Here is a 15,108-nt window from a genome sequence, read left to right on the forward strand (position 1 = left end):
GAAAGGGAATAGGACCACCCCTGACCGCTCCACCAACCTCTGCTGCCCTTCCCACTACGGACTTCCGCGCCAAGCCCACTGCTCATTCGCTGCTTTTTTCGCTCTCTTGGGTTTAGCGTACACATCTGCGTGCCTTTGCCCTGTTTGCCTACCTTGCTCTCACTGCTTGCACTTACGTAAGATTTCTCTTGAATCTGGTGTGGTTGTATGGAATATATTTATTATCTTTCCCGCTGCCCACCCTGCTTTTCGCGACGCCTTTTTCCCTGTTCTACGGAACTAAAATAGATTGTCTGTCGTTTTGATTTCTTTTTCTTCATGATGTGAGATCGTTTCGTTTGCTTCGCCGTGCTTGCGGGACTTGCCACGCTCGTCGTGTTCCTTCATGCGTGATCCCTGCCACCTCTGCGCGCTTCGTGCATGAAGCATTAATGTTGCCATGTAGCCTTTTTCCGTACTCGTCCAATCGCCCTGTAACATATGTCTCCGGCCGCCGTCTACTCGGCTTCTACTGATGACATATTGCATATACCAACTCGGATTTCTTTTCCGACATGTCCTGCTCCGTGCTTCTTCCGTGTCGTTGCGGCGTGTTCGTGGTACTACAACCACTGCCCTGCCCAGGTTGAACTGCTTCCTAGCATGTCTCTACACCAACGTTTTTGCCCGGACTGCGGCAATCTTATCGAGAAACGCCCTCCAAGATTGATCCGTTGCGCAGATTGCCGGCTCGCAAGATATAGAACTCTTCGTCCGGGGTCGATACGACAGCACCCTACCTCCCCTCCCGTCGGTTTCGATCCGTTTCGGAACTCCATCGTTCCTGCTTCCACGATCCCACAGGAACGCTGTTCCAACACACCCCGGCCAACTTCCGGGAAGCGACCGGCTAACCAACTTCTTTGTCCGCGAACGAAAAGACCAGCGTTATTTCAACTTGACGCTGCACAGGACGTTGTTCGTCAGGCAATAGACTTTCTGCGTCTCGAACATGAAGAACGTGTTGCAGTGTCGAACGCCTTTCCGCCTGAGATTTCGCCGTCACATATTCGGGAATCAGTGGCCAGGTATGAAGAAGAGATTGCCGCAGCTTCCAAGACATCCGTATGTTGTTCCTGCGGTAGGCTAGTTCGCATTACAGACATCTTCCAGATTGGCAACCGTGACTCCTTACTAAAGCCATTGGAAGGGGCTCTCGACCATTGCGGCCGACAAGGTAACCGATGGGATCTTTGTTCGTCATGCCATGCGGCACTTACGCGAGCCACTATCCCTAAATTCTCAGCCAAGAACATGGTCAATGTGACCCTGTGTCAACATTACCCGGACGAACTACAAGATCTCACGTTGTCGGAAGAGTACCTAATTGCGAAATGTCATCCACTTGGAGTAGTTGTGAAACTACGACCAGGTGGTCACTCATCCCCGCTCAACTACCATGCTCTCCGTGGCCATTTTATCGTCATTCCACAGGACCCTGGGCCGCTGCTCCAGATTCTGCCGAGTCCTGAACTGCGATTGCATACACTCATGAAAGTGTTCTGGTTGGGAACCAGACGTCCAACGGATACAGATTTAAACCCGTTCTTGCTTGTTCGGAAGCAGCGGGTTCTGGCTGCGTTGAACTACCTTGTCTGCCACAACCATATATACCGTGACGTGACGGTGAATCATACGATGATGGACGAATGGGCTGATGATTTCATCCCGACGGATCTACGGGATAGTATTATTCGCGTGGACGAGACTGATCACCATGAACGGGAGGGGTATACGGTGAGTCTGCAGGAAGGCAACTATGAGAATGATTTCCAGGCAGCCGAAGAAGATCCATCTGATCCTGGGGGTGGAGCACCTTTGATGACTGCCTCTGTCACCACTGACATCAACAGCGAACGGCAAAACCCTGATCTTCGCATCCTGGACACTTTAATGGACCTAGTTGCCAAAAGATCACAGGTGACTGTTCAACCCGACCACCGAAGGACACCGTCGGTCCATTACACTCTTCGTGGGAGAACTGCCCTCGTCAACCAGTGGGATGATCCTCATTATTTCACGGCTGCCTTCCCAACCCTCTTTCCAACGGGCGTGGGAGGCCATTTGGAGCAACGGAGAATAGCAGTATCAGTCCCCGCTTTTGCGGAGTGGGCTTTGACTCACCACAGCAGAAGGCACGTCACGTCTGCATTGCATTCGTTTTAGATACTAATATTCCTAGATTTGCTCATCATAAAACCTTCATGTATCTGTTATATGATGTGATCCAACTTCGAGGAGCTTCACTGGGAAATAGCCTTCTCGTCAAACGTCATCACTGGAGATCGGTGTCCCGCGATATGGAGTTCCTGACCGCGGTCCAGCTGCAAAAAGCAGCAGAGGCACTTGCGGCGGGCCAGGACATTGAGGACCCCATCATCCGGCGGCTACTGCGCCACATCGCCATAATTGGTGTGCGGGTCCCTGGCTCGTTCTCCCAGAAAATGCTGCTGCGCTATCAGGCCCGAGGATTAACCGTACGGGAAGGGATGCTCGCCATTTGGCTCACTATAAACCCCTCAGACCTACAAAATCCTTTGGTTGTGATCCTCGCGGGCATAGAATATGACTCTGAGGCCTTTCCAGCTGCAACTGAGGCCGTCCGCCAGGCTGTGGCCACCTCCAACCCGGTGGCTGTTGCGCAGTTCTTCCACCATACATGCAACGCCATCCTGGACGGTCTTCTTCGGTCCAAATCTGGTGGAATTGGCATATTTGGTGATGTATCAAATTACTTTGGTGTAGTCGAAACCAATGGCCGAGGAATGTTGCATCTACACACATTAGTATGGGTACGCGGCAACCTGCACTTCACCACTCTGCGAGAGCAAGTGGTCAACGACAGTGACTTCGCGGATCGCATGATCCGCTACCTAGAAACTATCATCGTGCAAAGTATCGATGAGAGCAAACCGGATCATCGTGAGGGCGACTCGACAAATATACCCTCTTCTGCCAGTGATGCGCAGTCTGACCGGCAATTTCTTCGGGCATTAGCCGAGGACTCCAACTGCGTGGCTCGCAAGAAACAAGTCCACTCGAAGCACCACTCCGCAACATGCTTCAAATATAAACCCAGGGGTGCCGGTAAAAATGTCTGCCGGTTCGGTATGCCCCGTGACCTGATTTCCAAGGCCAAGGTAGATGACCTGGGCATGATCCACCTACCTCGGAATCATGCCTGGGTTACGCCGTGGAACCCTGCCATTGCTAGCTGTATCCGTTCAAATCACGATATATCGTGGATCCCAACGGTCTCCAAATGCTTGTCGCTGCTCTACTATATCACCAACTACGCCACGAAGGACGACGTCTCTCCGCTGCAGCTAGTATTAAAAGCGGCTCTGCTCAAGAAATCCATTGACTGCGCAAAAACTACAGAGTCGCCAACAGCAACAGACTTGCGCCTGCGTGAAAAGGGCATGAACAGCTTTGCACTCCGTTGCTTCAACGCCCTTTCGCATGACCGCGAGGTCAGTGGCGTCCAAGTCGCCAGCACTTTACTCCAGCTCCCCTCTTATTACACGGGTAATTATAATTTCACGCGAATCAATCTGTGGTGGTTAAAGAGGCATGTGCGGGCCGTCATTCAACCTAACGAAACCGATGCTTCCTCGGATCCGATGGCAGAAGAACCATGCACGTTCGATAATGACACGGCTCCTGCTAGCATATTTGATAACTATAAATGGCGCGGTCCACACTTGACTTCCTTGTCACTTTTTGAATACGGCATGCTCGTGCGCACGAAGAGCCTAGGGGACTCCTTCGCGACCGATTTTGACTTCGATACCGTTCACCCAAGATATGGCACACACCTACAGCGCGTTGCTCGCACGCCGTCTCAGGTAGCAACCGTCACCTTCGTGGGACAGCTGACTGAGTTCCAAACGGCCGAGGATAGCGTTCCCGGCGGGAACCCAACAACAACTGCAATTGCAAATGACGTCGCCGAGATCTTGCTCGGTCTGTTTGTTCCCTGGCAGCAATTAGCAGCACACTTCGAACACCATGCTGCTGCGGCCGCTGTAAAACGAGATGTCTGCGCTCAAGTCCGGGCGACCGCAGAGCCGATGCTCATGCCGCATAATCGAAATTTTGCGAGAAACGTTGAGCTGTTACGGAAGTCCAAGGAGGACTGTCGGGCTGATGCCGAGTTACGGAAGAGGTCGGGTTGTGCCTCCCGCCATTTCGGTCGCGATATTGATGACCTGGAACTAACAGAACTGGACACGGACAATGGGGAACCCTTCCAAGGTGTAGACGAGACCTTTAATGCAGACACTTTAATTGCTGCGTTCCACACGATCTGCAGATCATGGAGCCGTGAAACTCTCGCCTCAGCACGACACATCTCTGTACTACGGCATGGATTCGCATCCACTCAGAACTTGCGCTTACAAAACCTTCAACCTCTCAACATCTGCAATGCTGACGCATGGAAAGCCTCAGGCCTCAGATTTCTCCCGCCATCCACCCTCCAGGATTGGGAATCGCACCTGAAAACCCCCTCCATTTCCGTCTATCGAGAACCAACCGCTCTTGATGCAATTGAGGACGGCTTTGAGCTGGATGATTTTAACTTGTATGTTGGAGATAGCATCCTGCACCCCGTACTGGCGGACTCGGATACAATCCCCACCCTGTTGGACCGCCGTTCCCATGTCGGCAACAAGCCTACTGGTGCCTCCCTTACCACCCCTGTCGCCGAACATATTCCTCTCAACACAAAGCAGAGAATGGTTGTGGAAAGAATCTTATCAGAAGCGCTGGCGTGGGCGGACCATCCGTACGATCCGTCGAAGCGGCAGCAGTCCCGGCTATACGTTGGCGGCGAGGGCGGCGTTGGCAAGAGCCAGATCATCAAAGCCATCATGGCCGGCATGGACTTGATTTGCCGTAAGCAAGAAGTTATCCTAATGGCCCCAACGGGTGCCGCTGCTGATAATATCGGCGGGAACACGTGCCACACGTCACTTGGTATCTCCATAGATCGGTCGCGACGTACAGCAATGGGTGCTCGTGTCCGAAAACTATGGGCTCGAAAGACCATTATGATCGTGGACGAGATAAGTATGGTGGATCTCGGAATGCTCAGCGTAATAGATAGTCATTGTAAAATCGCTCGATCTCTGGAACGGGGTTCCACCGACTTCTTTGGCGGTCTGCCAGTAGTGATCCTGATGGGCGACTTCTTTCAGTTTCCGCCTGTCCGTGGCCCACCGTTGTGGAAAACACCAAGAATTGGGAAAGACGAGGAGCAGAATGGCAAGCTGATCTGGCTTCAATTCAACCAGGTAATCCTCCTGGATGAACAAATGAGGCAGGCAGAAGACCCACCCTTCCGACACCTTCTCAGCCGTGCACGAACTGCCACCTTGTCCGTAGATGATCTGAACTTGCTCAATTCTAAAGCAATCACGTCACTCGTTGCTCCTGACTTGGGGGATACAACGATAGTAGTCAAACTAAATACACCTCGACAGCAGGTAAACCGCATTCGCATGGAGCATTTTGCAAGGTCTCGAGGACAGAAGATCTTCGCCTTCGTCGGGCTCCATAGACGCACCAAGTCAACTGGGCCGACGAATTTGCGACCGCACGCCGATGACCTGCTGGGCCTTCCAGAACAAGGCACCAAGATTCCATTTCCAGGCCTGCTCCTGTACTCACCGGCCATGCCTGTGGCACTACTAACCAACGTTTGCACTCACCTAGGACTGGTCAACGGAGCGACAGGCGCCGCCGTAGGAGTCGTCATCGACCCGACTGGCAAGTCCTTCTCAACTTACTAGTCCTGGCTGCGGGTGACAACACTATACTAATAGCCAGCAACACAGCTGAGTTCTATGAGATTGATGATCTTTACATCTTGTGCACGAGACCCCCGGCGTGTGTTCTATTCAGACCGCATAAGCCGAAGGCTGCCACATTCACACATCTCGAACCCACTGTCATGCCTGTGTTTCCTTTAGAGAGATCCATCACGATAAAAGGTTACTCAGTTCGACGGAAACAGGTGCCACTCTGCCCCGCTTTCTGTTTGACCGACTACAAAGTGCAGGGCTCGACACTCACAACTGCAATTCTCGATCTGAAAGTCAACCCTAAAGAGCGACGCCACGATCATCATAAGAAATTCTGCTCCACGTATGTGCAGCTGTCACGGCTGCGATCGCTGAGAGGGCTTCACCTCCTACGAAAAATTGAAATGGGAGATTTGGGCTTTCAGCCCGATCCTCAATTGTTAGACGAGATGCGCCGACTGCAGGACCTTGAAAAGGACACTATGGAGAATTGGAGTGCAAACATGACGAATGTGACAGTCTGATCTGGTCACCAATTTTCTCGTTCCGGTCTTCGTTTCAGGGCCGCTGCGTGCGACAGCGCGCGTCATCCAGTCAGAGGCTCGATGGCCGTGACGGCTCGGTCGGGCGAGTCGTGAACCAGAGCAGGCATGGTGATGGCTGTGAAAGCGGGGTAGATATATAATGAAGATGATCAAGATGGTTCTCGGATGAGTAGAGACGGCATCCGAGAGTTGCTCCCGGGCTCATAACCTGTTGTAGTTCAGAGGCATGAATTGTATTGTTATTCACAGGGAAACATTAGGTTATATATATACAACGAGAAGAACAAGTTGATTTCCAATTAACTTGGTTCTTCGTATAGATACCTCGGGATTAATTCCGATGGTTCGCCTTGGTTCCTGATCTGCACCAAGCGATATTGGCCCTCTCTGCCCGCCACGATGCGATATTGGCCCATGACAGTGATTGGGAAGCTTCGGCTTACCATGGAGAATGCTTGGAGTTATTGATAACAGCATTGGATCAAGTCGAGACCCAGTCGGTTATCGATCATCGATCGTGGGTCGTAGATCGTCGGTCTTGGCGTGGGGGTGTTGGGTGAAAGTGAGAGATGAGACGCAACCGTAGTGTCGAGGTCAGCGTTCAGATGAACAGAGATCTGTGCGACAGTAGGTGGCGTAGAGAGCTTTATTACAATGTGAGAACTCGAAATGGTCGAAAACCAAGTAGTATTTAGACAAAAATAATAAAGCTGGAGAAAAAAAGAAGAGAGAGAAGCTCTCACGTAGTAGCATATATGAAATGGGGGCCTGGTGCACGTGACCTGGTTCGGTGTAGGCCAGGTTCGTTACATCCGACACATATTATCTTACCAGCACCATTCCCTCTCATGAACACGAGAAAGCCCCTCCCACGTTCCCAGCTTGGTATGCGTCAATAACACTCTGCACCACTGTGTAAGTACCAGCAATCGTTAAGAAAGACCCAAGTAGTACTGTAAATATATGAAGACCACAAATTGCCTTTGACATAATACCATGACTGTTGTCCTCGGAGTACATGTAGAGGCCCATAAGAGCAGGGATGATCAACTGTTTTCCTTGGTTAGATATAATCTTCTTTCTTTATTCTCGTACTTACGCATGTTGGAGCACAGCAAAGGGAGCCAATAAGGCCAATAAGATAACCGAAGAAGGGCACAGCCTCGGCAATGATAAAAGCAAGAGAGCTGATGCCGATTGTCGATCCTCTAGCCAAGTTATCAGTTATATGTCGGAATTAGGCTATTCATGTTCGAATTCAGACACCACTCACAGCCAAACAGTCCAGTGGGTGATGCTATTATCTTACAAGTGCTTGGAGTTCCGCAGGATTCGCACGAGGAGCTAAAAATATCAGCCATGAGCTTCTTGACTGAGTTCACATCACGAACAAATTTTGACGCTAGATGAACCCAGAGGGTAGATGTCATAATGAAGCCAGGAATTGAAATTCCATAAGCAATCTTTTCGATTGTGCCCCCTGCGCTGCCTAGCGATGGACTTGCGACATATTGCCCGCAGAACCTAGGGAAATCAGAACAAATTCACTCAGCCAGGGGTGATTGCCGCATACAGATAAACCACAATTGCAAATGAGACGTAACAAATTACCAGAAATCCCTGGGATGAGAAAAGAGATTTGCTGAAAGATTTCGGAGATTTCATTTCGGAGATAACCGGCATGAAGGTCGGAGTGGCCCCGTATCCAGCTATCATCTATTAAAATGATGCTAGTGCCTTCATGTGTGTATGACTTACCAAATAAGTTAATAGCCGCAGTAAGCCCAGCAACAAAGGCTGGTGATCCGACAGCCATCACCTTCAGCTCGTATGGTCCTTCTAGTGGAGCAGCAGCAGGTCTATCCACTTGTGTAACCCCGACTCTAGTAGAAATTTTTATTAGCTCGGACTCAATCGATACTCAGAGACTTCATCTTACACAACGATAAAAACAGCGATAAAGATCGATGTCAGTCCAATCCACGTCAGCACTGCCAGCCTTCCTAACGTTTTAATACTAGCCACTAATGCGGCACACACAGCAGCAGCCAATGTCCACAGAACAGTGCAAACATGATTGCTAGCAAGTGTCTTGAATCCCTGAGACAATCCGATGAGACTAGAACCAGTTGCCAATCTGGTATTCGTCAGCCAGAGAGCTTCTCAGCCCAACGCAAGACAACCTACATCCAAGTCAGCAAGAAGAGGCCAGCGGTAATATCACGAGCAATGGGCCCTCCCATGATCCCCGCCGCATCCGCAATGCTGTGCACACCGTGGTATCTCATTCGAAAGCGAAACATTATGTGTGCGTAGTCTAGATGTCACGGTTAGCTAATACAAGGGAAGGTACGTAGAATTCAGCTCGCACATGTAGCCAGTGCGCCCCAGAATATCAGCAAAATTATCCCCGGTGCGTATCCCACGACTTGAAATGCATATGGAATTGCAAGAACACCAGTTGCGAAACATAATTTGACAAGAATGACAGTTGTTTGGATCCTGTAAATTTGCAGTCAGAGACTTATGACTCAAAAATCAACACTACAGAATCTCACCATCCCAGAGAACGGTATTTCTCGTGGTTGAAAACCTCTCTTTGACTCTCTTCGATTACTTCAGTCTTTGGGTATTCGGGATCCACGCTGGACTGCATGGCGAGATCTGCCGTGTCTGTGATTTTGTAGTGGCTCATAATTAAAGCGAAATTGATACTTCAACTGAATTCTGGGAGTATGACAAGAAATAGTAGGGAGTGGAAATGAAGGATTTATACCACGACCGGAGATGAGAAAGCGAGTAAGGTTATTTACTCGGGGAAGACTGGCCTGAAGCTCCTTTCAAATCAAGTCGCGCTGCTGAGCTGCCTTGGCTAGCTACAGAATAAGAACTCACGTAGTCAAGTCATTATCGCGAGTGGAGCCCTAGCTTTCCTTTACCCCGCATTGAGTTGATATCAAGAGTTTATTTGATAAGATGTTAGCTAAGACAGAGCCGTCCAATCGGATTACCTCTTCTTTCGGTTCGACTCCAAACGACGTTTCCCGGTATCTGAGCTGTAGCCAATCAGAATTCACTGGCCATTTGGGGTCACTTGTGTTGGGGAATTTGGGGTACATTTAATACTATGAAGCTCTAATGGTTTGCACCAGTTGGTGTATCGTGACTGAAAAAAAGAGCGCGGGACGGAATGATAGAAAACATTAACAGAAATATGTTTGTCAGGATCAGATAATACAAGTATAACAGTCACAAATTTGTTTAATCCATTGACTATTCAATTATGTATATGTCTAGTTGTTGGGGAAGTACGCCTTATTAAGGGTGTCGACAACACCTTTGTCTCCCTCACCAACTCCAGACACCCAGGAACGTCGGAATGACAACAAATGGAAATGGGGTAATCCTTGACAGGCAGGTCACAGGCTGATCCATCGATTGCAAAAGAAGTACATGTTTCTATCTGCTGTGTGACACCTCTTCGGACCTCGGCAAGATCCCAAGCCCTGCAGCAGTGAAACAAAGACAACATTAGATATCAGGGGAAGAAAAAACAAGAATGAAGCACTCACTTCTTTTTGCGCTCGACCAAGAGAGAAGCATCCGCATTGTACTTGACATCCGCATAAAACTCCGCGACGAACTAGAGTCCTAAATCTTTAGCGGCTTGTTCCATACAAGTACCTGGAAGCCCAAACACTTTGACACCCTTGGGGATAGCCTTAAAAACGGCCATCGAAGTCTCATAGTCTCTGCAGCACATTTCATAGAGCGATCCGTGGGGCTTGACGTGATGAAGGAGGACTTCCTCCCGGTCTAAGAACCCCTTGAGTGCACCAATCTGGTAAATAGTGATTGCAGTAAGTTCGTCCTGTGAAAGTTTCATTTCATAACGCCCAAAGCCCTGGAGATCTGGCACACCGGGGTGTGCTCCAATTTTCACGCCGTGTTCTTTGCAGCTGCGAACGGCCTCCATCATGATAAGGGGGTCACTACCCGAAGAGATATGCGTGAGCCAAAGCTACCATGCTGGTGAGATTGTTTCGCGTAATATTTCTAGCGACTGATCGACTGTTCCAATTGTGGGAGTTTGACATAGGAAAAATAGAAAGACATACGAAGCATGGAAACCACAAGCAATATTGGCATGGTCAATGAATGGAAGCAAGTCTTCATCCGAAGTGATTGTCCAATTTCCAAAACCCTCTCCCAGATCAACGTTGATTAGGGCCTTGTGCTGGATAGGTCCCATGATGGCACCTAGAAACTGTCGGTAGATTGTTTATGAGTGAGAGTGGCAGTAACGAGAGTGTGAGGGATGTTCCGTGGTGTGCTGGCGTGGAAGTCTTTTGAAATCGTGAAGATAACGAAGAAAACAAAATAAACCCATCCGTCAATCAAAATTAAGCATTCTAGATCTTGCAATACGTGTCTACTTTATTTGCTTCACTCGTACGTGTTAATACTAGGTCCACATTTTGGAGCTGACCCGGCTCGGAATCAAGCCGCTTTCCTGCACTATCCGGGGCGTGCCGACTCCATTAACCCGAGAGGTTCTATTTGCCTGCAGTTTAAGACCCACAGATATGAGACCGTTGTAAAATCAATAATAAGCAGTCGTCACACAAGACTTGCGTGCGACCAAACGCACTGTTCAATCTGGTATTTGAAGATGCCAGAAAATGGTGGGCAAAGGCAAGCGGATCTAAGACATGAGAGGTCTCTTGTCGAAGGAAAATGAAAAGAAAAATTTACATAATGGAGCCACAGTTGGTTTAAAGGGGAATGACTTGGTTTGGTATATACAAGCAGCAGATATACGTGTTCCTTGGCGATGCTAAATTGTGTTTAAAAAGCCTGGAAACACCTCTTGTTGAAAGCATTCCACTACACCGATAATAAGGAATCATGAGCCGCTATACTATAAAGAATGCTAGAAAAGACCCGAAAAAAGGACCCTTAGGAAGAGGGATAGAAGGTGTATAAAAAGCTATAGAAAGATGGCAGCAAAGGAATATTCAACTATGCCGTCAGACTTTCTAGACGGAATGTAAATCAATGCTCAATGAGGTGGGCCAGTACTTTCAAAAATGCCATCACCGGCATCATTTGAGAACTGGGGATCACTTCCACCCACTAGCCCCAAAGTTGGAAACCAAGGCATGTAATTGAGGTTCACCTGGGAGAATTGATCATCCCACCACATCGACCAGGCATCAAACTGCGTGTCACATTTAGCATCTCCTGAACTTGATCGGTTCAGATCCAAAAAATCAATGTGTCCAAGATCAGCACTAACTTGTATATCTTGAGGGACATAATGTATTGTCGATGGCTGTGTATCATGGGAGACCTGAGATACGTCCGGGTGATCTTTTGACGGGGTTGCTAACGATGGGAATCTCACATTACACGCTTTGGGTGTGGTTGGTTGGGCCAGGCGCGATTCTAGCCGACTAGCGAGGGTTTCGAGAAGATCACCCCAGCGCGTACTTAAGTGAGTATCATCGACCGCGGAGTTGCGAAGACCAACAGCGACTCGCCAGACTAGATCAAGGGAAGTGGGTATATCGATCTCGTTGATGCCAGCGGCGCAGCACTAATCCCACGCTTTAGCATGAGAAGAAAAGAAAAAGGAGAAAGGAACAGACAAATGACGAGCGACTTACCTTGAGAAGAGTCAAAGCTGCACCGAGAAGCCTGGAGTATGATCGAACGGGAATATAGGTCAGACTTCCATGGGGAAGTAGATCATCGAGGACCGTTCTTAGTATAGTCTGGGCGGCTGTAACAATTCCCCTTAGATGCTTCTCTTCTTCCGTTGAAGCACCTCGTGAACAGCTCTCCGGTCTGCCACTTGCACCGTCACGGAGATTTCGATTGATTGCAGCCTGTAAAGCGAGACTGAAGATACAGAGCTGGGCATACTCGTACCCAATATTCAAGATATAGCGGGTCTGCTTGGCCACTAGACTCGAATGAGCGTTAATTCACACAATGGGATGGTTGGTACATACACTTGGCATGGTCAAACTCGATGAGTGATTCGTTTAGAAGTGGCCCAAGGCTGCGAACAATTCGAAGGTACTGTCCATTGCGAATTATTTCTCCTGTATGTCCCGGTGAGACGAAGAGAAGGTCGTTTGCATTCTTCATGATAGTTGCGACGCGCATCCAGGATTCCGTTGCATCGTCATTCCTAATGCCGGGGCTTTTTATGGTAGTGCATGGGGTCGGGTTTCTTCGTCCTACAATATTCCATGTTCTTCGTTAGCTTGAATCTTTCAAAAGCGTCGCATGGGACCTGTTTGCTGAAGAAGTGTATACCTGGTCGACCCGGTTGCTGGGTCGCGTAAACCCATATCAAGCACCGTATACGGTGAAATCTCTCGTGGTCACTAACTATCTTCAGATGGTCGTTGCCAGCTTCATCTTGCCAAAAAGAATTATCCTCGGAGAAAATTCCCATCTCGGTTGCCAGCATCAAAACAGTGGAAAGCATGGAGTGGCACAACCGATCCGATCGAGCGAGCCAGTCATGTCCGGACCCAGGCCCGTAAACTCCGGCAGTACCAGGACTCTGGCGCGGTCTCTTTGGCTCCGGGATCACGATCGACGACGTATCCTCATCGGGGGGCAAAAAGTGGAGAGCCCGAGGATGCCAATCCAGCAACAATAACAATGCCTCGCACGTTCCCAACGTGCGGAACCCGTTGCGACCAACTGTCTGTGTATGCCAGTCGTGGCCCTTTGAGAGAAGGGAATTCACCCACGAACAGATCCTCTAACCAAAACAATCCTGAAATCATCCCCTGTAGATATCTCCAAATGCGATCATGAACGATATAGGAACGCGCGACCGCAGCTGGTCCTGTCCACTTTCGGTATCGCGACCCAATCATCAATATGGTGATTGTCAAGACGGTTTCCTCCTCCATCAGCGTCGGGTGTTGGGAATGACATCGAAAGTATTCCGGCACAACTGGCGAGAAGGCAGACTGGAACTTGTAGAAATGATCCACCATGTCCAGCGCTTCCTCTGCTGTGAAAAGCCCGCCACGGGCAAAGCGTAGGTTTGACCAGGCGCGAAGGGCCTCATTGGTGCCTTTATTGTTGCTATTAGCGGTATGAATGCCAAGCGGTGAGTCGGTGGGATTCGGGTTGAAGCCTGAGTGAGGGCTGGTTGGTGGGCCATCAGTCGACCCCTTTTGAGCCTCACTGTGATCACACGCCTCTGATAGCAATGTCAATGCGTCATGATAGGTTCGGGGGTGACCCTCAAGCAAAGCAGCTGCAGCACGTCCATCTCCCGTAAATGTTTGGCTCTCTTCTTGTAGAGGAGTAATATTGTTATGAGGCACAGGTGTCGAATCAGGAAAGAAAGTCGCAGGTTGAGACCTGGGCTTTCGCGAAAGAGGTTGGGCTTTCCGATTGGCAGTCTTCCTTATCCGCGAGGCGGCAAAGAAACATTGTTTGCTCTCTCTGCGGCATCGCGCACAAGGTGGTTTATTCGGACAATCAGCCGATCCCAACTCACAGCGCACTTTCTTCTCTCTACAAGGCTCACAAGCCTGGGCACAGAGTCAGTGGATCTACAGAGGGGAAAATGCGGGGGGTTAAGGAGTCAAGGCCCACATACCTGGTACACTCGTCTGTGTTCTTTCGCATGAGACATGCAAGGCGAAAAGATACAAGGATCCGAGCCGGGGATATCCAGCCTCTTTATGAATCTCCGAGGTAAGCGGTGGTTTCCAGCCAGTCGGATGCACGACAATTACCCCAACGCTTGGTCTCGTAATAAAAACTTTAATCCATTGGTCATGAACGCCCCCATTCGGAGGCTGTTCGAAAACTATCCTGAGATGCTCCGTGCATACCACCCAAGAACTAGAAGCTGACATCATGGAAATATGGCTCAAGTCCTCTGTACGCCTCTAATTACATACTGTCGACCTAAAACATCGATTTTATCCCCTGCAGCCATGTTTGAATCTCTCTGTCTCATCGCTTCAATTGCAGCGGTTGCCAAAGGAAGGTTGGGTTGGGCATCACTATCGAAGGAGACTTGCCAGCCATCGGAAGCAAGCCAATCTTCTTTTCGAGCAGCAAATCCACCGTTTATCTCTTTTTGAATAGCCAGATAATTCGACCCGACCCTTCCCAAAAATGTTATACCATCAGCACTCTGTAGAATCCAGCACATATCTCCTGGATCCGTCGAAGTAACATCTCTCCACACCTCTTCATAGTCAGTCGGAACACCGTCTTTGAAAGGGCAAGGCGTAGTTCCAATTTCTAGATCATCCCCATTTGGCAGTTTTTTGAAGTAAGCCTCATCGGGAATGGTTAGATCTAGCGAGTCTATGATATGGGTCCATCGGAAGGTTGCTAGGAGACCAGGTAGTCTCAGAATAGGTGCAAGGATACGAGTAGGCGGCAGGGATAATTTACCGGGGTGACTTTGGAGTAGAATTCTTTCTCCAGCTCGACTCCATTGGATGGTGGCATCGTTTTTGTTTAACCTCAAATCAACAAAGTAGCCTCCAACGTTGAGAGCGATTGTTTCGGTATCCTCATAGGCTGACTCGGGCAGCCATCGAATGCTGATTCTCTGCAGAGCCGAGGGGTTCATTCTTGGTTGTCGTTGAATTCTTCCGTATTATCTTGTAAGGAATAAGTCGGTCAATAATGGCTGACGAGGTGTGTTTTTAAAAAAA

General features: G+C 49.3%; 4 protein-coding genes across 4 annotated transcripts; all 4 read right to left on the minus strand.

Moving 5' to 3' along the window:
• Positions 1-7,237: 7,237 nt before the first annotated feature.
• N7509_008278 (transmembrane amino acid transporter protein-domain-containing protein) lies at positions 7,238-9,086 on the minus strand (the record flags this gene model as incomplete). The annotated part of the gene is made up of 11 exons (XM_056632915.1): positions 7,238-7,302; positions 7,387-7,441; positions 7,491-7,599; positions 7,701-7,735; positions 7,783-7,915; positions 7,965-8,100; positions 8,150-8,274; positions 8,331-8,528; positions 8,579-8,708; positions 8,763-8,893; positions 8,950-9,086. 11 exons carry the CDS (start codon positions 9,084-9,086, stop codon positions 7,238-7,240), a joined length of 1,254 nt encoding a protein of 417 aa, XP_056483535.1.
• An 873-nt stretch (positions 9,087-9,959) lies between these two features.
• N7509_008279 (uncharacterized protein) lies at positions 9,960-10,643 on the minus strand (the record flags this gene model as incomplete). The annotated part of the gene is made up of 3 exons (XM_056632916.1): positions 9,960-10,034; positions 10,092-10,383; positions 10,510-10,643. 3 exons carry the CDS (start codon positions 10,641-10,643, stop codon positions 9,960-9,962), a joined length of 501 nt encoding a protein of 166 aa, XP_056483536.1.
• An 810-nt stretch (positions 10,644-11,453) lies between these two features.
• N7509_008280 (Zn(II)2Cys6 transcription factor domain-containing protein) lies at positions 11,454-14,066 on the minus strand (the record flags this gene model as incomplete). Its single annotated transcript, XM_056632917.1, has 6 exons — positions 11,454-11,990; positions 12,061-12,359; positions 12,409-12,639; positions 12,719-13,139; positions 13,165-13,962; positions 14,031-14,066. The coding sequence occupies 6 exons, from the start codon at positions 14,064-14,066 to the stop codon at positions 11,454-11,456; spliced, it is 2,322 nt and encodes a 773-aa protein (XP_056483537.1).
• A 240-nt stretch (positions 14,067-14,306) lies between these two features.
• Positions 14,307-15,023, minus strand: N7509_008281 (uncharacterized protein; the record flags this gene model as incomplete). The annotated part of the gene is made up of 1 exon (XM_056632918.1): positions 14,307-15,023. The coding sequence occupies one exon, from the start codon at positions 15,021-15,023 to the stop codon at positions 14,307-14,309; it is 717 nt and encodes a 238-aa protein (XP_056483538.1).
• Positions 15,024-15,108: the final 85 nt, after the last annotated feature.

The sequence above is a fragment of the Penicillium cosmopolitanum genome (assembly GCF_028827165.1).
Source record: "Penicillium cosmopolitanum strain IBT 29677 chromosome Unknown utg000009l:1.0-9042332.0:1.0-9050551.0, whole genome shotgun sequence".
NCBI classification, from domain to species: domain Eukaryota; kingdom Fungi; phylum Ascomycota; class Eurotiomycetes; order Eurotiales; family Aspergillaceae; genus Penicillium; species Penicillium cosmopolitanum.